Source organism: Thamnophis sirtalis, unplaced genomic scaffold (assembly GCF_051295495.1).
Source record: "Thamnophis sirtalis isolate CommonGarterSnake01/CBP01778 unplaced genomic scaffold, rThaSir2_p1.2 scaffold_8, whole genome shotgun sequence".
NCBI lineage: Eukaryota > Metazoa > Chordata > Lepidosauria > Squamata > Natricidae > Thamnophis > Thamnophis sirtalis.
Genome location: NW_028261388.1, coordinates 4,140,661 through 4,166,290, shown reverse-complemented (window position 1 = coordinate 4,166,290; position 25,630 = coordinate 4,140,661). Strand labels below are relative to the sequence as shown.

General features: G+C 45.5%; 1 protein-coding gene across 1 annotated transcript in view; it reads left to right on the top strand.

Moving 5' to 3' along the window:
• Positions 1-12,051: 12,051 nt before the first annotated feature.
• MOGAT2 (monoacylglycerol O-acyltransferase 2) overlaps positions 12,052-25,630 on the top strand; it is a 27,915-nt gene continuing 14,336 nt past the window's right edge. Inside the window, exons 1-2 of the mRNA XM_087720989.1 lie at positions 12,052-12,184; positions 21,359-21,537. Coding sequence (XP_087577115.1) covers positions 12,091-12,184; positions 21,359-21,537 — 273 coding nt within the window. The 5' untranslated portion in view covers positions 12,052-12,090. The remainder of the gene's footprint in view (positions 12,185-21,358; positions 21,538-25,630) is intronic.

Genomic DNA, 25,630 nt, shown 5'->3' with positions numbered 1-25,630 from the left:
CTTGCTCCAAAAGGCAATAGCATCCGGTGTGTGTGTGTGAGAGAGAGGGGGGGAGAGAGGGAGAGAGAGAGAGGGAGGGAGAAGGAGAGATAGGGGACAGGATGTCCTATATACCTGGTCCAAGAACTCCTAAAATATCAACGATCGGTTCTCAGGCACCAAGAATTGATCAGGAGGGGCAACAAGTTTGAAAATCCCAGACCGACCATTAAAGCCACCAACATCCAGGCTCCTCCAGATAAGAGAGAAAACAGTGTGTTTCGCCTGGGTTGCCCCAGTCGGCCCTCCAGAAAATGGATCTCCTTGTCCTGAGCTTGGCAGATCCCTTCCAGCTCTGCCATCATGAGTTCCAGCTCGGCTGACTGTTTCCTCCTGTCCTCGCACCTCCCCCCGGCCGTTTCGATTTTCGCCTCCACCCGTTTAACGTCCGCTGCCATTTTCTCCACCTCCTGCTTCATACGCAAAATATCCCGGTCCCGACTCGCTTTGGACGCCTGGAACCTGACCAAGTTCTTGGAGATCTTCTGGATTTTGGAATGGAGCACCTGGTTGGTCTGGGCCAAGGTCTGGTTTTGGACCTCCAGAGTCGCCTTGGTGTCGTCCAGTTCTCGGAACATCTCCTGAAATTCTTTCTCTTCCTTTTCCAGACAACTAATTCGGCTTTGCGGGTACCTGTTCTTCTCTTTCCTGATCTTGATAATTTCTGGGTTTTTTTCTGCCTCAAGATTAGACACTTTGACCCTTAGGTTCCTGATCTCCTTCTTTAAGCCTTCTCGGCTGTCCATCAGGAGGGATGCTACAGTTTTCATCACGGTGCTGGGATGGGAAAGAAATCGGTTTCCGGCACTGTTCTCTGCTGAAGAACAAGCAATGTTAGAAGATGTAAGAAAACTCTTCAATTTCACAGCGTGTGGAGAGATTTCACATAGTTTCAATAGAATAGAATCGAATCGAATAGAATAGAATAGAATAGAATAGAATAGAATATGGAATGAATAGAATAGAATATGGAATGAATAGAATATGGAATGAATAGAGAATAGGATAGAATAGAATGAATAGAATATGGAATGAATAGAGAATAGGATAGAATAGAATGGATAGAATAGAATGAATAGAATAGGATAGAATGAATAGAATAGAATATGGAATGAATAGAGAATAGGATAGAATAGAATGAATAGAATATGGAATGAATAGAGAATAGGATAGAATAGAATGGATAGAATAGAATAGAATGAATAGAATAGGATAGAATGAATAGAATAGAATATGGAATGAATAGAGAATAGGATAGAATAGAATGAATAGAATATGGAATGAATAGAGAATAGGATAGGATAGAATGAATAGAATATGGAATGAATAGAGAATAGGATAGAATAGAATGAATAGAATATGGAATGAATAGAGTAGAATAGAATGAATAGAATAGGATAGAATGAATAGAATATGGAATGAATAGAGAATAGGATAGGATAGAATAGAATAGAATATGGAATGAATAGAGAATAGGATAGAATAGAATGAATAGAATATGGAATGAATAGAGAATAGGATAGAATAGAATGAATAGAATATGGAATGAATAGAGAATAGGATAGAATAGAATGAATAGAATAGAATGAATAGAATAGGATAGAATGAATAGAATAGAATATGGAATGAATAGAGAATAGGATAGAATAGAATGAATAGGATAGGATAGGATAGAATGAATAGAATAGGATAGAATGAATAGAATAGAATATGGAATGAATAGAGAATAGGATAGAATAGAATGAATAGAATAGAATAGAATGAATAGGATAGGATAGAATGAATAGAATAGAATATGGAATGAATAGAGAATAGGATAGGATAGGATAGGATAGGATAGGATAGGATAGGATAGGATAGAATAGGATAGAATAGAATGATTATGTACTTTCACTGTTGTATATATAATATCCTGAGCAGGTCAAGAAACCATGGCAGTAAATCATAAACCATTTGCCTTACTGTTTACAAACACTTCCGAAGGAACAATATGGCTCCCCATCTCAAATATTGGCCTTCCCTTTGCTACAAGATCTTTTTTTTAAGGAACAGGACTTGATCACAGCTAGTTGTGTGCAGAGAAGAGCCACAAAGAGGATTAGGGGACTGGAGGCCAAAACATATGAGGAACGGTTGCAGGAACTGGGCATGTCTAGTTGAATGAAAAGAAGGACTAAGGGAGACATGATAGCAGCCTTCCAATATCTCAAAGAAGAGGGAGTCAAGCTATTCTCCAAGGCACCTGAGGGCAGGACAAGAAGCAATGGGTGGAAACTAATCAAGGAGAGAAGCAACTTAGAACTGAGGAGGAATTTCCTGACAGTGAAAACAATTAAATCAGTGGAACAGAAATTGCCTCCAGAAGGTGTGAATGCCACAACACTGGAAGTCTTTAAGAAGATGCTGGATAGCCATTTGTCTGAAACGGGTTTCCTGCCTAGGCAGGGGGTTGGACTAGAAGACCTCCAAGGTCCCTTCCAAGTCTGCTATTGTATTGTATTGTATTGTATTGTATTGTATTGTATTGTATTGTACTGTACTGTACTGTACTGTACTGTACTGTACTGTACAGACCAGACCAGAATAGAATAGAATAGAATAGAATTCTTTATTGGCCAAATGTGATTGGACACACAAGGAATTTGTCTTCAGTGCATATGCTCTAAGTGTACATAAAAGGAAAAAAATACATAGATCAAGAATTATAAAATACAACACTTAGTGATGTGATAGTCATAGGTTACTAAACAAGCAATCAAAATCAAACTAGTAAACAAGTAAAACCATTGTGGGGATTAGAGAAACCATCATACTCACCGAAGGCTCCTCAGTTCCCACGAGGGAAACAGCCTCTATCAAACATCTCAAGGATGTCAGAAATGGCCTGACAGCTGAGGTCACAATCCACAATCTTCAGGCAATCAGGACCTTTTAGGGACAGCATCCTTCCCAAATGGATTGACATCCAGGGAGCAACCCTTGAAAGGGTAGATTACAATTAAAAATATAAGGGGAGAATCCAGAACATTCAGCCAAAAATAAATAAATCATGCACCAGAAAAGATACAGTATTTATTTATTACTTTTATTACTTTACAAGTAACTCAAAAGCAGACAACAGGCTTAATGTTCCTTCTTCCTTGTACAGTATTTTCCCAGAACAATAACCAGAATAACAGAGTTGGAAGGGACCTTGGAGGTCTTCTAGTCCAACCCCCCTGCCTAAGCAGGAAACTCTACACCACTTCAGACAAATGGTTGTCTAATCTCTTCTTAAAAACTTCCAGTGTTGGAGCATTTACAAGTTCTGGTGGCAAGCAGTTCCATTGGTTAATTGTTCTCACTGTCAGGAAATTCCTCCTTAGTTCCAGATTGCTTCTCTCCTTGATTAGTTTCCATCCATTGCTTCTTGTCCAGCCTTCAGGTGTTTTGGAAAATAAGTCGACCCCCTCCTCTTTGTAGCAGCCTCTCAAATACTCGGCTTACGGCCACCGTCGAGCCCAAAATTCCCGTTGCTAAGTGAGATGGTTCTTAGGGGAGTTTTCCCCCCTTTCACAACCCCTCTTGCCACTTTTTTATTTATTTTATTTTATTTTATTAATTAGACTTATATACCGCTTCATAGGGCTTTCAGCCCTCTCTAAGCGGTTTACAATTTTTTTTTTAGCAAATTGAGTCAGCAAATTGCCCCCACAGTCCAGGTCCTCATTTCACCCACCTCGGAAGGATGGAAGGCTGAGTCGACCTTGAGCCGGTGAGATTTGAACCGCCGAACTGCAGATAGCAGTCAACTGAAGTGGCCTGCAGTACTGCACCCTAACCACTGCGCCACCTCGGCTCAGTGCTTTTGTCAAGCAAATCACTGCAGTCGTTAAGTTAGTAACACGGCGGTGAAGTGAATTTGCCTTCCCTGTTGACTTTGCTTGCCACATGACCACGGAGACGTCTTCGGACAGCGCTGGCTCTTCGGCTTTGAAACGGAGATGAGTACCGCCCCCTGGAGTCAGGAACGAGTAGCAGATACGTGCAAGGGGAACCTTTACATTTAACTAAGTCAAGGACCACCTATAATGGCTTTAGATTTTAATTGAGCCAGGCTGGCTAAGACACAATTACAGATTTATGTTTGCCGCCTGAAAGATTCCCTCTTTGATCACAAGAGGGAGTCAAAGATTATAAATCTGATTTAGCAAAACAAGATGAATCTCAAATGGCAAAAACAGAAGCAGAAGCATCTCAGGCCAATGTGCAAACAAACTCAACGAAGCCACAGGAAGAAAGATTTTTTTTAAAAAAAAAAATATTTCTCATATATACATTCACAATTATATGATCTCATAACTGTTATTAATAATATGTATTTGTAACAATTTTTCTCCCTTACAGTTGACAATTTACTTGAAATTGCTTTCTTACCATCCCATAAACCCATCTTATCTTACAACAATCCTACTTCCTCTTCCTTCCTTCCCTCCTACCTTCCCTCCTTTCTTCTCTCCTCTCCTTCCTTCCCTCCTTCCTTCCCTCCCTCCTTCCCCCTTCCCTCCCTCCTTTCTTCTCTCCTTCTCTCCTTCCCTCCTTCCTTCCCTCCTTCCTTCCCTCCTTTCTTCTCCCCTTCCCTCCTTCCTTTCCTCCTTCCTTCCCTCCTTCCTTCCCCCCTTCCTTCCCTCCTTCCTTCCCTCCTTCCTTCCCTCCTTTCTTCTCCCCTTCTCTCCTTCCTTTCCTCCTTCCTTCCCTCCTTCCTTCCCCCCTTCCTTCCCTCCTTCCTTCCCCCCTTCCTTCTCTCCTTCCTTCCCTCCTTCCTTCCCTCCTTAGGAAGAAAGATTGATTCAGCCAGTCCTCGACTTACAACAGTTCGCTTAGTGACCGTTCAAAGGGGTTGGACTAGATGACCTACACGGTCCCTTCCAACTCTGTTCATCTGTAAGGTTGCAATGGCACTGGAGGAAAAAAGACTTATGGCCATTTTTCACACTTACGACCATCACAGCATCCCCATAGTCATGGAGTTTACATTTGGATGCTTGGCAACCGGCTCACATTTACGACGGTTGCTGCATCCCTGGGGTCACGCAATTCCCCTTTTGCGACCGTCCGACAAACAAAGTCGGATAAGGGAGCCGGATTCACTTAACGACCCCTGTGACTAATTTTAACCACTGCTTAAGAAACGTGGCAAGAAAAGTCGTGAAAACAGGACGGGACTCACTTCGCAAATGTCTCGTTTAGCAACATAAATTTGGGGCTCCGTTGCGGCCGTAAGTCGAGGACTTGCCTGTACCGCTTTATACGGCACTGGTGAGACCACGTCGGAATGGCGATAGGAAAAAGATTTCCCAAGAACCAAACAAAGGGCAGCGCCAAATCAGCGGTGAATTTCACGATGGAATGCTTGCACAATTAAAAGTGCCCTTTGAACCAACAGATCCTGGATCTCTAGTAAACTGGTTGGGGGCACCATTAAGTCAATCTCCTTCCAACTAGCTGGGGACAGTATTTCTCAACCTTAGCCAGTTTAAGTAGTCTGAATTGCAACTTCCAAAATTCCATGTTGACTCAGCCTTCCGTCCTTCCGAGGTGGGTAAAATGAGGAGCCAGATTGTTGGGGGCAAGAGGCTGACTCTGTAAACTGCTTAGAGAGAGCTATAAAAGCACTGGGAAGTGGTATATAAGTCTAAGTACTATTGGGAAGGAAAGAAGGAAAGAAGGAAGGAAGGAAGGAAGGAAGGAAGGAAGGAAGGAAGGAAGGAAGGAAGGAAGGAAGGGAAAGAAAGAAAGAAAGAAAGAAAGAAAGAAAGAAAGAAGTGGTGTTGCAGTGGTTATAATGCAGTATTGCAGGCTAACTCTGCCCACAGCTAGGAAGTTCGATCCTGACCAGCTCAATCTTGACTCAGCCTTCCGTCCTTCCGAGCTGGGTAAAATGAGGACCCAGATTGTTGGGGGCAAGAGGCTGACCCTGTAAACTGCTTAGAGAGGGCTATAAAAGCACTGGGAAGTGGTATATAAGTCTAAGTACTATTGGGAAGGAAGGAAGGAAGGAAGGAAGGAAGGAAGGAAGGAAGGAAGGAAGGAAGGAAGGAAGGAAGGAATAAGGAAAGGGGAGTGGGAGAAAGAAAGAAAGAAAGAAAGAAAGAAAGAAAGAAAGAAAGAAAGAAAGAAAGAAAGAAAGAAAGAAAGAAAGAAAGAAAGAAAGAAAGAAGTGGTGTTGCACTGGTTATAATGCAGTATTGCAGGCTAACTCTGCCCACAGCTAGGAAGTTCGATCCTGACCGGCTCAATCTTGACTCAGCCTTCCGTCCCTCCGAGGTGGGTCAAATGAGGACCCAGATTGTTGGGGGCAAGAGGCTGACTCTGTAAACTGCTTAGAGAGGGCTGTAAAGCACTTTGAAGCGGTATATAAATCTATTGGGAATTACGGATCTCCATATACAAAGAATATGCACACATTGAAGAGACAATCATTTAATTTGGTTAGAAACAAACCAGGTAGTCCTCGGCTTTGGACCCATCAATCAGCCCCAAATTTCCAATGCTAAGTGAGACAGCCCTTAAGTGTATTTTGCCCCCTTTTTACGCCCTCCCTTGCCACACTTGTTAAGGGAATCCCTGCAGTCGCTAAGTTTGTAACAGGGTTGTTAAGTGAATCTTGACTTTGACCCTGGGGATGCTGCAACCGTCATAAATGTGAGTCAATGTCTGGATTTTGATCTCGTGACCATGGGGATGCTGTAAATGTGAAAAATGGACATAGACCTCTTTTTTTCCCCAGTGTCGCTGTAGCTTTGAACAGTCACTCAATGAATGGTTGTAAATCAAGGACTAGAAAGCTAAAGATTCCCCTCGCACATCTGTGCTGGTCGTTCCCGACTCTAGGGGACGTTGCTCATCTCTGTTTCAAAGCCGAAGAGCCAGCGCTGTCCAAAGACGTCTCCGTGGTCATGTGGCCGGCAGGACTCAACACCGAAGGCTCACGGAACGCTGTTCCCTTCCCACCAAAGGTGGTTCCTGTTTTTCTACTCGCATTTTTTACACGCTTTCGAACTGCTAGGTTGGCAGAAGCTGGGACAAGTCACGGGAGCTCCCTCCGTTAGGCGGCGCTGGGGATTCGAACTGCCGAACTGCCGACCTTTCTGACTGATGAGCTCAGCGTCTTAGCCCCTGAGCCACCGCGTCCCACACTCAAGGACTATTTGCACCAGTGGTGGGATTCAAATAATTTAACAACCGGTTCTCTGCCCTAATGACCAGCTGGGTAGATGGGGGCTCGGTGGTCATGTGACTGGGTGGGCATGGCCAACTCAACGTCACTCAGGTCGATGGGCGCTTCGCCTTAGCTGTGACAATGTAATAAAGGTTAACTGGAGAGGCATCTTCTGTAAGCAGGGCAATAAAGATGAGGCCAGAAACAACACCAGAATGTTTCCTTCCTGCCTTCCTTACAGGATTAGCCCTGCAAAGTGGGGAAAAAACAAAATGAGATTTCTTCCAACAACCGGTTCTCCGAACTGCTTGGAAAGTTAGCAACCGGTTCTCCCGAATAGGTGCGAACCGGCTGAATCCCACCACTGATTTGCACCTCGTTACACGGGAGATGGTATCCTAGGGAAGAAATCAGATTTATTTTCTGGATTTCCTGTTGTTGTGCTGTTGGAAGAAATGTCCACCTGGGTTCAGCTCCAAGTGGGGAAAAAGACACTGGAGACATGGAGGCTGCTTGGAAAGATGGTTTATTGTTGGACAGGGCCACATGGCTCGAGCTCCTGAACAGAAAAGGGGGATCATGTGCTTCCAGATGTTGGGTTAAGAAGAGAAAGAAAGTTCCTAGCTTTATACTCTCTGTTCGGCCCCCATCTCTCTGTTTCATGTTCCTTTGTAAGAAAAATGTATTCAGACTCCCATGCAGGGACAACTTTTTAGGCTGTGTTTTGAATCCAAGTTTAAGATTCCGGATACCACTCTGGCGAGTTTCTGTGGAAAGCTAATCCTTCCTTTGTTATGTAAAGTAGACTAGCTCAGGCTTTAATGGCTCATTGACCAAAAAAAAAAGGGGGGTGCGGAGGGAATGACAGGAAGCTGCAGGGAGCTACTGTGTCTTTAAAAACATGTTTCTCCCTTTTCACATCCAGGGAAATATAATATTCTGCTGTTGGAAGAAATGTCCTTCTGGGTTCGGCTCCAAGTGGGGGAAAAGACACTGGAGACATGGAGGCTGCTTGGAAAGATGGTTTTAATGGTGGACAGGACCGCACGGCTTGAGCTCCTGCACAGAAAAGGGGGGCCAGATGTTTCCAGATGTTGGCTGAAGAAGAAAAAGAGGCAGAGATGCTGAAAGGGTTTTATGCCCTCCCTGGCCTTTGATCTTGAGCTTGTCTTCTGATTGGTTGTCAGACTCCCATAGGGCCATGCAGGGGCAACACTCTAGGCTGCATTTTGAATCCCAAGTTTGGTTGAGTTGGGTAAAGGGCCAACATTATCATGCCTTAATCCCATCCCCCTGGAGCTGAAGGGGAGAACTCTTTATTATGTAAAGTGGACTAGCCCAGGCTTTAATGGCTCATTGACAAAGGGGGATGGGCAGGAAGCTGCAGGCAGCTATTTTGTCTTTTAAAACATGTTTCTTCCTTTTTCACACATCCAGGGAAATATAATATTCTCCCTTTCCAATATTTCCTAGGATATTTCATTTTTCTAGCGGGGGGAGAGGGTTTTAACTGACTGTAGTGCCTTTGGCTCTTCCATTGTTGGGGGGGGGGATGTCTCCGTGACCCGTCAAAACCACGCTCGACTAAGCCGCGCCCGATTAAACCGCGTCGCTGACGTCATCAACAGGGCGACAACAGCCAGCGCGGAGAAAGAAGGGCGCTTTAAATAGCGCTTTGAAAGCAAGCCGATTCAAGTTAAGGTAAGGGTTAGGGTTAGGGTTAGGTTTAGAGTTAGGTTTAGGGTTAGGTTAAGGGTTAGGGTTAGGGTTAGGGTTAGGTTAGGGTTAGGATTAGGTTTAGGGTTGGGTTAAGGGTTAGGATTAGGTTTAGCGTTAGGTTAAGGGTTAGGGTTAGGTTTAGCGTTAGGTTAAGGGTTAGGTTTAGGGTTAGGTTTAGGGTTAGGTTAAGGGTTAGGATTAGGTTTAGCGTTAGGTTAAGGGTTAGGTTTAGGGTTAGGTTTAGGGTTAGGTTAAGGGTTAGGGTTAGCTTTAGGGTTAGCTTTAGGGTTAGGTTAAGGGTTAGGGTTAGCTTTAGGGTTAGGTTAAGGGTTAGGGTTAGGGTTAGGTTAAGGGTTAGGATTAGGATTAGGATTAGGTTTAGGGTTAGGTTAAGGGTTAGGGTTAGGGTTAGATTTAGGGTTAGGTTAAGGGTTAGGTTTAGGGTTAGGTTTAGGATTAGGTTTAGGGGAGTTAGGTTTAGGTTTAGGGGTTAATTTTAGGTTTAGGGTTTACAGCGTGCTTCTGTCTCCGTGCTGTTGTCGCCCTGTTGATGACGTCAGCTACGCGGTTTAGTCGGACGCGGTTTAGTCGAGCGCGGATTTGTGGTGGAACCGGGGTGTCTCTCCCCGCCCTCCCCTTACCACGTTTAGCTGCTTCTTCCAATCTATAAAAATCAGCCTGTTGCCCAGGGAATGTCCATCACGTTAGACAACCTTCAGACTTTGTGATGTGGGTGCAATCAGCTTCTTCTCCGATAAGGTTAGAGTTAGAACTTGACCGTAATCTTCGTCTGCCATCAACGAAGAACGTTGTAAACTAGCAAATCTGTACATTAGTGCCATTTCCACGCTTGCACGGATAAGAGCATTAGTTCCTTATCTGGCTGATGTCCTTGTGATAGGAAGCTGTTGTACGGACGGTTGCGTGGAGAAGGGAAGGTTGCTTAATTGTTCTCCTCGTCTTCTACTCTCCATGATAATCGAAAAAAAAAGTCCTTGTTTTTTTTCCTTTCCAAGAAGCAACTAGACTTTTCTAGGTTTTTCTTTCACTTCTCATCCAAGAAGCTTCTTCGGCTCTGACTGGGGGATGAAGGATGGAAGGATTGATATTCCTTGCATTGAATTTCTGTCCTTCCATTCCCCACCATCCAGTCAGAGCTGAAGAAACTTCTTGGAAGAGAAGAGAAACGTCTTCAAAAGAAAAAAAACAACAGAAAGCCTCATGAAGGGGATGATTATCGAGGAGAAAGTCAAACTAGAACTAGGGAGAAATTTCAACCTTTAATCAACCTTCCATTCTCCACGCACCACCGGTAGGACAGCTTCCCACCACATGGACATCCCCAGATGTGGAGACTCTGTAAAGAGTGCAGAGAAGAGCAACAAAGAGGATTAGGGGACTGGAGACTAAAACATAGGAAGAACGGTTGCAGGAACTGGGTAGGTCTAGTTTGATAGAAAGAAGGACTAGGGGAGACATGATAGAAGTGTTCCAATATCTCAGGGGTTGCCACAAAGAAGAGGGAGTCAAGCTATTCTCCGAGGCACCTGAGGGCAGGACAAGAAGCAATGGGTGGAAACTAATCAAGGAGAGAAGCAACTTAGAACTGAGAAGTTTCCTGACAGTGAGAACAATTAATCAATGGAACAGCTTGCCTCCAGAGGTTGTGAATTCTCCAACACTGGACGTTTTTAAGAAGATGTCGGAGAACCATTTGTCTGAAGTGGTGTAGGGTTTCCTGCCTGAGCAGGGGGTTGGACTAGAAGACCTCCAAGGTCCCTTCCAACTCTTATTATTCTATTCTATTCTATTCTATTCTAGTTCTTATTCCATTCCATTCCAGTCCAGTCTAGTCTATTCTATTGCATTCCATTCTTTCCTGTTGTTCCATTTTTTATTCCATTCCATTATTTCTATTCTATCCCATTCTATTCTATATTCTATTCTGTTCTATTCTATTCTATTTCTTATTCCATTCTATTTCTTATTCTATTCTATCTCTTATTCTATCCTATTCTATTCTATTCTATTCTATTGCATTCTATTGCATTCTATTCTTTCCTGTTGTTCCATTTTTGATTCCATTCCATTATTTCTATTCTATCCCATTCTATTCTATATTCTATTCTGTTCTAGTCTATTCTATTTATTATTCCATTCTATTTCTTATTCTATTCTATCTCTTATTCTATTCTATTCTATTCTATTGCATTCTATTGCATTCTATTCTTTCCTGTTGTTCCATTTTTGATTCCATTCCATTATTTCTATCCTATCCTATCCTATATTCTACTCTATTCTATTTATTATTCTACTCTATTTATTATTCCATTTATTATTCTATTCTATTCTTTCTTATTCTATTTCTTATTCCATTCTATTTCTTATTCTACTTCCTATTCTATTCTACTCTACTCTATTCTATTCTATATTCCATTCTGATTTCATTCTATTCTATTAATTATTCCTCTATTCTTCTATCGATTCTTCTATTGTATTCTATTAATTGGGAACTGGCTGGGTGCCTCTGGCCAGTCACCAGGGGACGATGAGTTCTCGTCCTGAGTTAGGAGATGAGAAAGCCACTTTGAGCCAGTCCCTCTGTCGCTCAGCCTGTCCCACCTCACAGGGCTGTCATTCTGGCAAAAAAAAGAGAAGGAGGATTATCCAAGTTTGCTGCCTTAATATATTACTTATAAATTAATAAAGCCGTTTTTTAAAAAAAAAACTTTAATAAATCAATAAATGGGAGCGCAGAGTGCTCTCCAGATGCTGCGCAGATGTCTCTGCGAAGAGGAGAAGGTGCATCAGAAGGAAGATGGGTCCCTTCCAATTTCTCTTGAACGTTTCTGCTGCTTTTGGGCGAGGCAATGGGGACTATTCCTCCATCCTCAGACAAGCTAGACTTTTAACACCCAGCCCCAACCCACTTCACCCTCCAGCGTGCCAAAAGAGGCTGGGTTTCCTCCAGATTTCCACATTAATTACCCTAATTGCACCCAGCGCCGTGCTCCTCCCGGAGGGGGCAGAGGCCACAGACTTTGCCCCTTCCTCCCGGTACAACCGGCGGCGCAGTGCCGGATCGGTTCCTTCGGCCTGCAGACGGTGTAGGGACGGGCTCAGTTGCAAGGATGAAGGTCGAATTTGCTCCTCGCCAAATCCCGCTGGAGAGGAGGCTCCAGACGGCATCCGTGCTTCAATGGGTCTTCAGTTTCTTGGGCCTGGGTAAAAACTAGATTGTTATTTTTAATTCGGGGGACGTTTTTAAGGGACTGGAGGTTTGGGGCAGGGGGCAGGGGGAAGGATGGGAGGGGTCTGACTTTTAAGGCAGCCGGTGGTTCATAGAAAAATTATTTGCGTTTTTTTATATTGCACTCAATGCTGTTTATCTTTTAAAAACAATTATGTTGGGGATCTGTGGGATTTAAAATAATGAATTTAGTGGTCCTTGAGGTCTGAAGGATTGGCGACCCCTGTTTTAAGGGGTTGCCAGGAAATCCCGACCACCGGTTTAGCAAATTCCCGTCAAAATCGAAGGGCGCATTTTGCAGAAATAAAACTCTGAGTTGGTATTTGTTTTGGAAGCTCGTTGGGGCAGGGATCTTGCTTGCCCAGGAAGCCCTCGGCTTCCAACAATTCACTTACGACCGCAGTTACAACAGCACTGATAACAGTGATCTTATCACCGTTTTTCACACTAATCACCGTTGCAGCATTCCCACGGTGATGCGGTCAGAATTTGGCCATTGGTTCATCTTTATGAAGGTTGCAGTGATCCCCTTTTGCGAGCTTTGGATGCCCAGAGAGTCAATGGGGAAGCCGGATTCATTTCACAACCGTGTGTTGAAAGAAATGTCCTTCTGGGTTCGGCTCCAAGTGGGGGAAAAGACACTGGAGGCATGGAGGCTGCTTGGAAAGATGGTTTATTGTTGGACAGGGCCACATGGCTTGAGCCCTGTACAGAAAAGGGGATCACATGCTTCAATGTTGGTGGAGAAGAAGAGAAGGGCTGAGGGAGGGGCTTGCTAGGCTTTTTATACCCTGTTTAGTCCCACCTCTCTGTTTCCTGTTCCTGTGTAAGAAATGTATTCTGATTGGTTGTCAGGCTCCCATGGTGCCATGCAGGGGGCTACTCTCTAGGCTGTGTTTTGAATCCAGGTATAGATGAGTTCTCAGATGCCATGTGGAGAGTTGAGTAATATCCCTTCCCCCTGCAGCTGCAGTGGAGAAGTCTTTATTATGTAAAGTGGGCCAGCCTGGCCTTCTCAATGGCCTATTGACAAAGTGTGGATGGGCAGGAAGCTACAGGCAACTATCATGTCTTTTAAAGCATGTTTCTTTCTTTTCACATCCAGAGAAATATTCTGCCTTTTCAACATTTCCTAGGATATTTCATTTTTTCTGGGAGAGGGCTGGATGATAACTTCCCACACGTGTTAATCACTTAACGATGGCAGTGGTTCATTTGTGGCAAGAAAGGTGTGTGAAATAGGGCAAAATGAACTTCGCCCTTCAAAGTTACAACGGAACTGAAAATTTTTTTTAGTATTTTTTTTATTTTTAGTATTTTATTAAGGATTTATATGCCGCCCTTTTCCCTGAGGGGACTCAGGGCGGCTTACAACAATGAAGGGAAGGGAGTGCAAGACAAGACTTGAAAAAAAAGAATCGTGATTAAAAGAAATTAAACCATAAAAATACAACATTCACTCAACATTCGGGCGGGGTGAGAAATAATCCTATCCCCAGGCCTGACGGGATAGCCAGATCTTGAGGGCTGTGCGGAAGGCCTGGACTGTGGTGAGGGTACGGATCTCCACGGGGAGGTTGTTCCATAATGTCGGAGCTGCAACAGAGAAGGCTCTCCTCCGCGTAGTCGCCAGTCGGCACTGGCTGGCGGATGGAATTCGGAGGAGGCCTACTCTGTGCGATCTGATGGGACGCAGGGAGGTGATTGGCAGGAGGCGGTCTCTCAAATAGTCAGATCCACTACCATGGAGCGCTTTATAGGTAGTAAGTAAGACCTTGAAGTGCACCCGACGATCCACAGGTAGCCAGCGTAGCTCACGGAGGATTGGTGTAATATGGGCGAACCGTGGTGCGCCCATAATCACTCGCGCGGCCGCGTTCTGGACTAGCTGAAGTCGCCGGATGCTCTTCAAGGGCAGCCCCATGTAGAGCACATTGCAGTATTCCAGCCTAGAGATCACAAGGGCTCGAGTGACTGTTGTGAGAGCCTCCCGGTTCAGGTAGGGCCGCAACTGGCGCACCAGGCGAACCTGGGCAAATGCCCCCCTGGTCACAGCCGACAAGTGGTGGTCAAAACTCAGCTGTGGGTCCAGGAGGACTCCCAAGTTGCGGACCCTGTCTGAGGGGAACAGATTTTGCCCCCCCAGCCTGATCGATGGAACGTCAGCCAAAATTTTGGGAGGAAAACACAACAGCCACTCGGTCTTTTCCGGGTTGAGTACCAGTTTGTTAGCTCTCATCCAGTCTTTAACAGCCTCAAGGCCCCGGTTCATCACGTCCACCGCTTCATTGAGTTGGCACGGGGCGGACAGATACAACTGCGTATCGTCCGCATATTGATGGTACTTAATCCCGTGCCTCCGAATGATCTCGCCCAGCGGTTTCATGTATATGTTAAATAGCAGGGGGGACAGAACCGAGCCCTGCGGCACCCCACAGGTTAGGGGCCTCGGGGACGATCTCTCCCTCCCCACTAACACCGACTGCGACCTGTCTGAGAGGTAGGAGGAGAACCACTGTAAAACAGTGCCGCCCACCCCCACCTCCCGCAGTCGTCGCAGAAGGATACCATGGTCGATGGTATCGAAAGCCGCTGAGAGGTCGAGGAGAACCAGGATGGACGCATAGCCTCCATCTCTGGCTCTCCAGAGATCATCGGTCAATGCGACCAAAGCGGTTTCAGTGCTGTAACCGGGCCTGAAGCCAGACTGGAAGGGGTCAAGATAGTTAGCTTCCTCCAAGGTACGCTGAAGCTGTAAGGCCACCACCTTCTCAACAACCTTCCCCAGAGAGGGGAGGTTGGAGACTGGACGATAGTTGTTAAGAATTGCTGGATCCAAGGACGGTTTCTTCAGGAGGGGCCTCACCACCGCCGCCTTAAGCGCGGTGGGGAGGTGTCCCTCCCGAAGAGAGGCGGTGACAACCGCCTGGATCCAGCCTCGTGTCACCTCTCTGCTGTTGGCAGTCAGCCAGGAGGGACACGGGTCCAGTATACAGGTGGAGGAACTCACAGCTCGCATAGCCTTGTCCACATCCCCAGAGGCAACATCCTGAAACTCAACCCAGAGATGGTCTACCAAGTTGTTCCCCTGTGTCCCGGCTGGATCTGCGGGGGTGGAGTCCAGTTCCGATCGAAACCGAGCAATTTTGTCCGCCAAGAACTGACTATATTCCTCAGCCTTACCCTGCAGGGGGTTCCCCGTCTCCCTCCTATTTAGGAGGGAGCGGGTTATCCTGAACAGGGCGGCTGGGCGAGACTCGGCGGACGCTACCAAGGAGGCAATATGTGATCTTTTGGCAGTTCTCAATGCCCAAATATACTCCTTGGTGCAAGCTGTCAACAGTGCTCGGTTCGATGCGGACCTATCGGACCTCCACAGGTGCTCTAGGCGTCTCCTCCGGCGCTTTATCTCACGGAGCTCCTCGGTAAACCAAGGGGGTCTCCGCGAGCCGCTGACCCGGAGGGGCCGTAGTGGCGCAATTCGGTCCAGAGACTCTGATGCCGCCGAGTGCCAGGCCGCAGCAATAGTCTCCGCCGAACTGTGGGCGAGAGCATCTGGAATGACCCCAAGCTCCGTCTGGAACCTAACAGGGTCCATCAGTCGCCTGGGGCGGAACCACCTGGTCGGTTCCTCCTCCCCACGGTGGGGGTTTGGCCTCCGGAAGTCTAGCCTCAGTAGGTAGTGGTCTGACCACGACAGGGGAATGGTCTCATTTCCCCTCAGACCAAGATCATAACTCCACTGCTCCGAGAGGAATACGAGGTCGAGTGTATGTCCCGCCAAGTGGGTAGGGCCTCGAATTACCTGGGTCAGGCCCATGGCTGTCATGGAAGCCATGAACTCCTGCGCTCCATCAGAGTGTTCACCGAGCGAAGGCAGATTGAAGTCCCCCAGAACCATTAGTCTAGGGAACTCAATTGCTAGCTCGGCTATTGACTCGAGGAGCGCAGGGAGGGCCGCTGTAACGCAGTTGGGAGGCAGGTACGTTAGCAGCAAACCCGCTTGACCCTTGAGGTCCAACTTCACTAGCAGGGACTCACACCCGGCAAGCTCCGGAGCAGGGATCCTACGAGGAGCTAAAGACTCCCGGACTACAATAGCCACACCGCCACCCCTTCCCTGAGCTCTCGGCTGATGAAGCACCTGAAACCCGTCTGGGCACAGCTCTACGAGGGGGACTCCTCCCTCCGTGCCCAGCCATGTTTCAGTAATACATGCCAGGTCTGCCCTCTCGTCTACAATCAAGTCCCGGACGAGGGGAGCCTTATGAATAACAGACCTGGCATTTAGCGACAGCAGCCTGAGACCAGGGTCCTGATCGCTCACGCCATCTGACCTTGGAGTGGGACTCATAGGGCCGGAAGGAGGGATCTCTGCGATATAGCGAACCCTCCTTCCCCGATAATGGCCAGCCCTAAAGTCCCCGCCATATCTGCCTCTCCCTGTTATGACCGCAATGCTCCGACTCTCTCCCGTGGGCATAATTCCCCCAACCACCCCAATGGCCCCCGCTTGCCCCGCCAGGTCCTCCGAATCAGGCATACTCAGACACTCACACAGACAGTCCCCACAATATAATTAAAACACAAAAAGAATACAGCAATATAGTACTAAAAGTGGGTCTTTCATACTAACTCATTCAATCCCACACACTCAACATACCCGTTTAAAAATTGCGCAACACAGAATTTAAAATTATGAGTTCCAGAAGAGCCAGCCTCCCTTCCTCCAGTTCCAGAAAATTTTCGAGGCCAAAGTCCAAGAACCGTATTCTATAAATAGTTGTAAATGTAGATGGAGGGGGGGCAAAGCACAGGCCCCAGGTATCAGCCAGCCAGCTTTGCAGTCTCACACCCTCCACGTCCAGATAAAGCGTGGAATAGTAAACAATAACGGTCCATAGGAAATAAAACAGTAGTATGCAGGGGGGTATCTTATCTTCCCCCTCTCCTGAAGTCCTGGAGCGGCCAGAGTCTATATGTCCAAAGTTTATAAATAACTGGAACCAGTTAGAAGGGGGAAAGGGGGGGTGCCAGCTTCGTGTCCAGTTTGTAAAACGCCAAGTTCCTGTCCCTGAAACTGCCATCCTCTATCACTTCTTTCCCCAAACCAAATGCACCATAAGTATATGTATCATAAGATATCAAGGTGTTAAACAGATGGTCATTGTTCACATTAGATGTTCCAAAGTAGCAATGGTAGCAAGTGGTGGGGAAGAGCAGTTGTTTCGGGCCAATGTCGGTGGTCACAGGCCAGGCAGTAAAGCTCGAATTAAATAAGAACAGATAGGCAGGCAAGCATGGCTCCGCAATAGCAGGGCAGACAGGAAAAGAACGAGTTGTCCAAGCCACGGGAGGGATAAAAGGAGAGGCTCCACGGTGAGGGAAGCAGGCACTAAAATACAGGATAGAGGAGGGGCGGGCGTTCAGGCGAGCTATGATGGTGGTGGCAGATTGCCACTTAATTCGCTCGCCCAAGCCACAATAATTTCCTCCTCTTTACCGCAATAGTGATGGTAATGATGGTAATGATCAAGATGGTAGTGGCCAATTTCAAGCTAGTTTCAAGTCCCTCAAGGTCATCGTTCTTTTTCAGATTATAGATGAAAAATCCAGAGTTCCTCTCCCAGTCCCAGCGCTGCTTAGGTCTAAAAACAGCGGGGGGGGGGGGGCAGTCGTAAGAGCAAAAGCTCAGGCAGCCATTGTCTGTCCAATTCCCGCTGCCACCGTTCCAGGACCAGGGCTCACCAGGGCTCACCAGGGCTCACTCGATAGGGCAGGCGACCACCAGGGGCTTCTAAGGCACCCAGGTAACCAAGATGTTAAACCAAGATGTTGAAGACGCCTACCATCCGCGTCTCGCCGCCGCCGCCGCCCTCACTCGACGAATCAGCTGTTGGGCTGCTCAGCTGCTAGGCGCAATGAAGCCTTCGGGAGCGAGCCTTCGGGAGCGATGTTTTTTTGTTTAAAAGTTTCGTCCGGTCCTGGAGCTTCTGAGGTCTTAAGTCCAGGCTCTTTCTAGGAACTTTGCGGTTCGTTTGGGAGGCTAACCAGCGCTTTTTCGCTAGGTTTACAGGGAGCGAAAAAGCCCGGCCGCCATTCCAAACCCGCACATGCGCAGCGTATCTGACTTAGGAAGTGTGACTTAAAATGTGACTTAGGAAGCTTATTCACAGTTACGACCGTTGCAACGTCCCCTTGATCATGTGATCAAAATTCAAAGGCTTAGCAGCTGTTCCATATTTATGACGGTTGTTGTGTTCCAAGGTCCTGTGGTCTCCTTTTGCGACCTCCGGAAGTTGTGAATGCGCCAACACTGGAAGTTTTTAAGAAGAGAATGGACAGCCATTTGTCTGAAGTGGTGTAGGGTTTCCTGCCTAAGCGGAGGTGGGTGGGTTAGACTAGAAGACCTCCAAGGTCCCTTCCGACTCTGTTATTCTATTTTATTCTAATTGTGGTCATAACTCAAGGACTAGCTGTATTGATTAGGACCCTGGCAAGGAGGCCTTTTCTGTCACAATGCTTTCCCTCTGGAATGGTCCCTGCGCAGAGATTTGAATAGCTGATGTCCTTAAGAAAAGCATTATCATAATACCAGAGGGGTCTAAGAGAGATACACTTTATTTAATTATTCATGTACTAACTGCGGCGCGCATAACTTATGCACAATATTGGGGAAAAAAGAAAATACACCATCAGAGCTAGATATAATCAGAAAAGTGTTGGCCTGTGCGGAAGCAGAACTTCAATACATACCTATTTCCCTGGCTCAGCCAATAAAGGAGGAGAACCTTGTGGCTTAGTGGTTAACACAACTGCTTAATATGTAATACAGCACAGGTTCGAATCCCAGTAATGGTACGGCTAGCTGATGAGAGCTAAATAGCTTGAAATAGCTTGAAATACTAATCAAATACTTGAACTTAAAAATAAAGGGGAAATCAGAATATTTTGAAGTCTGGAATAGATTTTATGACTGGTATAAGACAAGGTGACAAGACTGGAACAAATCGTATATACTGTGATTGGACAGAAGGAATGATAATGTATTTAGTAGGCTAATTGTTAATAGTTGTGACTAGCTGTATATAATGTGAATTTATAGTCACTCCGACTTCACGGTTCTGCATTGTTTTAAATGTAAAAATAATAAAAATATATTGGAAAAAAACAGAAAGAAAAGCATTATCCATGCATCTAGGATACTGAAACACACACACACACACATCCCAAATTGTGTCCATGCGCTGGTTAATTTGAAGGCTGTCTAAGAGCACTCATGATTTGCAATCTTTCAGACACGACTGTCCACAGATTTGAGTCTTTCCAAGAAAGTGGTCCATCTTTTTACAAAAGCAGGACTCTTGAATGGTATGGCAGCCCGCAGAGAAAGTGGTTCCACCACAAAACCGCGGTAGACTAAAGCGCGCTCGACGAAAGCGCGTACGTGACATCATCACAGCGCGACGAAAACAGCACGCTGTGAGCGGTAAACTTAAAATTAACGCGTAAATCTAAACCTAACCCCCCCCAAACCTAACCCTAACCCTAACCCTAACCCTTAACCTAACCCTAAACCTAACCCTATACCTAACCCTTAACTTAACGCTAAACCTAACGCTAACCCTTAACCTAACCCTAAACCTAACCCTAACGCTTAACGTAACCCTAAACCTAACCCTAACCCTTAACCTAACCCTAACCCTAACCCTATACCTAACCCTTAACTTAACGCTAAACCTAACGCTAACCCTTAACCTAACCCTAACCCTAACCCTAACGCTTAACGTAACCCTAAACCTAACCCTAACCCTTAACCTAACCCTAAACCTAACCCTTACTTTTATGTGAATCGGCTTGCTTTCAAAGCGCTTCTTAAAGCGCCCTTTTTTCTCCGCGGTCGTATTTGTCGCGCTGCTGATGACGTCAGGTACGCGCTTTAATCGGGCGCGCTTTAGTGGACCGCGGTTTTGACGGGTCATGGAGAAAGTCCCCTGTGTGTGTTTTATATCAGGAATCAAACGTAATTAAAAATAAGTTTCAAACTAGACAAGACCTTTGGCGAAATTGGCACCCAAGGAATGCAGAGTTCTTCCATGTTTGTTTGAGAAGGCAGCCTTATAAGTCTTGGGAATAAAAATAAAAGTTTTTAGTAATGATGGGGGGAAGAAGAGGAACAGAAAATCATTGAAAAGCTCTCTTTTATTGTCAGGTGGGGTTGCCTCCCGGGTACACACGTTTTATTTGTTTATATTTTGTTCCTCCTTTTTAAAAAGTAATCCAACCAGGGCTGTTTGACGACAACTAAGAATAAGTAAATATAAGTATAATATAAGTAAATAAGAAATGTCCTGACAGTGAGAACAATTAGGGGAACTTCTTGTCTCCAGAAGTAATGGGTGCTCCATCGCTGGAGGTTTTTAAGAAGAGGCTGGACAGTCATTTGTCTGGAATGGTATAGATATCTGTTCTGACCCCCCTCGTCCCACACAAACACACTCCGAGTCAAAGATACTTTAAGGAATTTATTCACAGACAGACAGGTGCTTGGCAGCAAACCGGCACAGATAAGTCCTGGCAGCAATCCAGCCTGCCAAGCTCACAATAATGTTCTCCGACATTAGTTCCTGTGTTGACTTCTGCAAAAGTGGTGTGTGCACAAGCAGTCCTTTTATAGTCTGGAGAGGAGCCTAAGTACCACCAGCTGAGTGCAATTACCTCCTGTAACTGTGTAACTGTTCCTTACGCCTATTAGCTCTCCGGTGCCGGACATCCAGGAACAACTCCCTTGGCTCCTCCCCACTGCTGACATCCGGATCACACTCCCTTGTCTCCTCCCCACTGGTCCAAGGCTCAGGCGCCTCCTGGTGGCCAACCAGCCTCTCTGCGCCCTGCTCGGAGTCGGAACCCTGTCCAGGGTCCTCCACATCCTCCAGAGCCGACTCAGAGGGCCTCTTGCTATTGGAGTCAGCTCCAACGGCTCCTGCTGGGCCACAACAGATCTCCTGCTTGAGCAGGGGGTTGGACTAGAAGACCTCCATGGTCCCTTCCGATTCTGCTATTCTGTTATTCCTGATTAGGGAACGAAATGTGTGAAGATGCTCTTGATTTGAGGGACCCCTAACCAGCCTCCATTTTCTTCCCTCTAGCTCAGTGCTGCATTGCTGTCTTCATCCTCCTCCTCTTCACTCGCTTCTGGCTGATCAGCGCCCTCTACGCTGTCTGGTGGGCGTTTGACTGGGACACCCCCAGCAAAGGTGGGCGGAGATTGTGCTGCGTCCGGAATTGCATTGTCTGGCGATACATGAAAGATTATTTCCCCATTACGGTACGTGGTCCCCCTACTGGCAAGGGGGTATAATAGCACCCGAGAAAGACCTTGGGAGACGGAGGCGAAGAGATGCTGTGACTATAATTGAGACCAAAAATTTATCTTACTAAGTGAGAAATTTGTTCAGTGGATTCCCCCCCCCCCCCCACTTTTACGACTTTTCTTGCCACGTTTGTTCAGGGAATCACGGCAGCTGCTAAATTAGCAACACCGTTGTTAAGTGAATCTGGCTTCCCTGTTGCTTGTCAGAAGGTCGCAAAGGCAGGTCATGTGACCCCGGGTCACTGCAACCCTCGCTGTGGAAAATGGTCTGAAGTCACTTTAATTCGGTGTCCTCCAGTGGTGGGTTTCAATTTTTTTAGGACCTCTTCTGTAGGTGTGGCCTGCTTTGTGGGAGTGGCTTGCCAGCCATGTGGCCAAGTGGGAATGGCTTTCAGGCCATGTGACCAGGTGGGAGTGGCTTGCCAGCCATGTGACTGGGTGGGCATGGCCAACTTGCAAAATGTGTTGAAACTCACTTAACAACGCTCTTGTTTAGCCAAAATGTTGGCTCAGGAACTCTGGCATTTGAAGCACGCAAGTCTTAAAGCTGTCAAGTTACAAGACCCTCGCACCCCTAACCCTTTAGGAAAAAAAACCCAGGGGTGTTCAAAGTTGACAGCTTTAAGACTTGTGGACTTCAACTCCCAGAATTCCTCCTCCAGTCACGTTGGCTCAGGAACTCTGGCATTTGAAGCACGCAAGTCTTAAAGCTGTCGAGTTACAAGACCCTTGCTCCCCTAACCCTTTAGGGAAAAACAACCCAGGGGTGTTCAAAGTTGACAGCTTTAAGACTTGTGGACTTCAACTCCCAGAATTCCTCCTCTCGCTCTTCATCTTGATGATGTGCGGACGGGTAGTGGGGAGGAAGCTGGAACCGGTTCTAAACGGCACTGTGGATTTGTGGAACCTCTTCTATAGAAGAGGTTAGAACTGGCAGGAACCCACTGTCCTCGCAACTCTGAATGGTCATTAAATGGACTGTTGTAATTCGAGGACTACCTATGCATTAGATGTAGCAGATCAGATGCATTAAATTATCTTTTCCATGCAAAGGAACAGAGATGAAGATAAAAAGGCACAAGAGATTTAGTCTCTAAAATCGACTAAACTCTAACCTGAAACAAACCACTTTGGGCCATATAGCAGCCCTGACCTCAATTAGCTTTTCGGTACAGGCAAAGCAGCCAGGTGCTGCCCCCTGTTGACGATATGTGAAAAAAGCAGGAAGCAGAAGGAGGGCGGTTTTTTTTCAGAGCAGAAAATTGTAAAAAAAAAATTGACAAGTTTTTACAAATGTTTACAAAAACTGTAAACCTTGCAAAAACCAACACAATAGCCACAGCAACAACAGCATCAACAACAGCTGTGAAGAGTCAAGACTCACTTGGAGGAAAAAATTCAATAAAAGGGAATATTATGCTTAGGAAAATATTCACCGCTGGAGACAAATAAGTGGTTAATTTCTCATGCTTGCAATACAGGTAGCCCTCAGTTTACAAAGAGTTAATTTAGTGATCGTTTGAAGTTACAATGGCACTGGAAAAAAAGGGACTTACGGCCGTTTTTCACACTTACGACGGGCGTAGTCACGGGATCCAAATTCAGACGCTTGGCAACCGACTCACATTTATGACAGTCGCAGTTTCCCCGGGGTCACGTGATTCCCCTTTGGGGACCTTCCGACAAGCAAAGTCAGTGGGGAAGCCGGATTCACTTAACAACTGTGTGGCTCACGTAACAACTGGAGTGTTTCCTTTAACAACTGTGGCAAGGAAAGTTGTAAAATGGGGCAAAACTTGCTTGTCTCGCTTAGTAATGGGCATTTTGGGCACCATTGTGGTCGTACGTCGAGGACTACCTGTAGAAAGTACGCTATAGTGGGACGTGAACTGTAGTTTTGATAGTCCCTTGTTAACTGGGCACCAGCTAACTGTTAGAACAATGAATCAGTGGAACGACTTGCCTCCAGAAGTTATGAATGCTCCAACACTGGAAGTTTTTAAGAAGAGATTGGACAACCATTTGTCTGAAGTGGTGTAAGATCTTCTGCTTGAGGAGGGGTTGGACTAGAAGACCTCTAAGGTCACCTCCAACTCTGCTATTCTATTCTATTCCTTATTCTATTCCTTATTTTATTCTATTCTATTCCTTATTTTTTTCTATTCTATTCCTTATCCCATTCCTTATTCTATTCCTTATTCTACTCTATTCTATTCCTTATTCTATTCCTTATTTTATTCTATTCTATTCCTTATTCTATTCCTTATTTTATTCTATTCTATTCCTCATTTTTTTCTATTCTATTCTATTCCTTATTCTATTCCTTATTTTATTCTATTCTATTCCTTATTCTATTCCTTATTTTATTCTATTCTATTTCTTATTCTATTCTATTCTGATATCCTATTCTGTTCTGTTCTGTTCTATTCAATTATATTCTATTTCTTATTCTATTCTATTCTGATTTCCTATTCTATTCTATTTCTTATTATATTATATTCTGATTTCCTATTCTATTCTATTTCTTATTCTATCCTATTCTATTTTTTATTCTATTCTGATTTCCTATTCTATTCTGATATCCTATTGTTCTGTTCTGTTCTGTTCTGTTCTATGCTATGAACATAGCATAGAACAGAACAGAACAGAACAATATTCTATTCTCTATTCTATTCTATTTCTTATTCTATTCTGATTTCCTATTCTATTGTATTCCATTCCATTCCATTCTCTATTCTATTCTATTCTATTCTATTCTATTCTATTTCTATATTTTCTATTCTATTCATCAATTTTTTTACACCGGCCCTCCAAAACTGCTCTAGGAATAATATACCAAGTTTAGGATAACCACAAAGGTTGCGTAATCCTGATCAGAGCATTGTGTGCTTCCTTCTCTTTTAAAGAGAAGAGGAGGAATTTGAGAGCGGCGGATAAGTTGACGCCATCAGCTGAATTGTGGTTTTCTACTTTTGCAATCGAATCTAGAACGTGGCATCCTCCTGTCAACCTGAGCCAGGTTGTTCCCACTTGAATGGCTTCAAGAGCCTCTTTGTGGTTGTGGGGAGAGGCCTAATGAGGGCTTTTGGTCAAAGGAGAGATCGCTGAGGGGTTCTTTTTCCCATGAAATTATCTTTCCTTGAGGGGATTCTTTGGCCTACGACCAAACAGGTGTTGCAGGCTTTCGAAATACTGAACACAAAGCTTTGTTTTTTGGCCTGCCTTTTAAAAAGGTTGTACGCACCACAAAAAAATCCTCCACTATTCTTCTTTTTCAAACTATCCTAACCTTTCCAAGGGTCAAGACCCTGGTGTCAGGATTCGCACGACACCCCGAAAGCTGACTCCTAAATTAACTTAACTTGCATTTGGCACTGGCCTAAAAGCGTGATGGCAAACCTGTGGCATGCATAGGTTCACCATCGCTGGCCTAAAAGGTTGCACAAAGGGGGCTGGGTTTTCGCACAACCAAAACAGTAAACCGTAAACAGTAACAGAGTTGGAAGGGACCTTGGAGGTCATCTAGTCCAGTGTTTCTCAACCTTGGCAACTTGAAGATGTCCGGACTTCAACTCCCAGAATTCCCCAGCCAGCAAATGCTGGCTGGGGAATTCTGGGAGTTGAAGTCCGGACATCTTCAAGTTGCCAAGGTTGAGAAACACTGATCTAGTCCAACCCTCTGCTCATGCAGGAGACCTGTACTGGGGATTTGAACCGCTGAACTGCCGACCTTTCTGATCGAGGTGGCGAAGTGGTTAGGGTGCAGTACTGCAGGCCACTTCAGCTGACTGTTATCTGCAGTTCAGCGGTTCTAATCTCACCGGCTCAAGGTTGACTCAGCCTTCCATCCTTCTGAGGTGGGTGAAATGAGGACCCAGACTGTGGGGGCGATATGCTGACTCTGTAAACCGCTTTAAAGCCCTATGAAGCGGTATATAAGTCTAACTGCTATTGCTAACTGCTATTGATCGACAAGCTCAGTGTCTTAGCCACTGAGCCACCTAGTTTTAAAAAAAACCAGTTTAGTCCTTAGCAAAATCTGTGCATT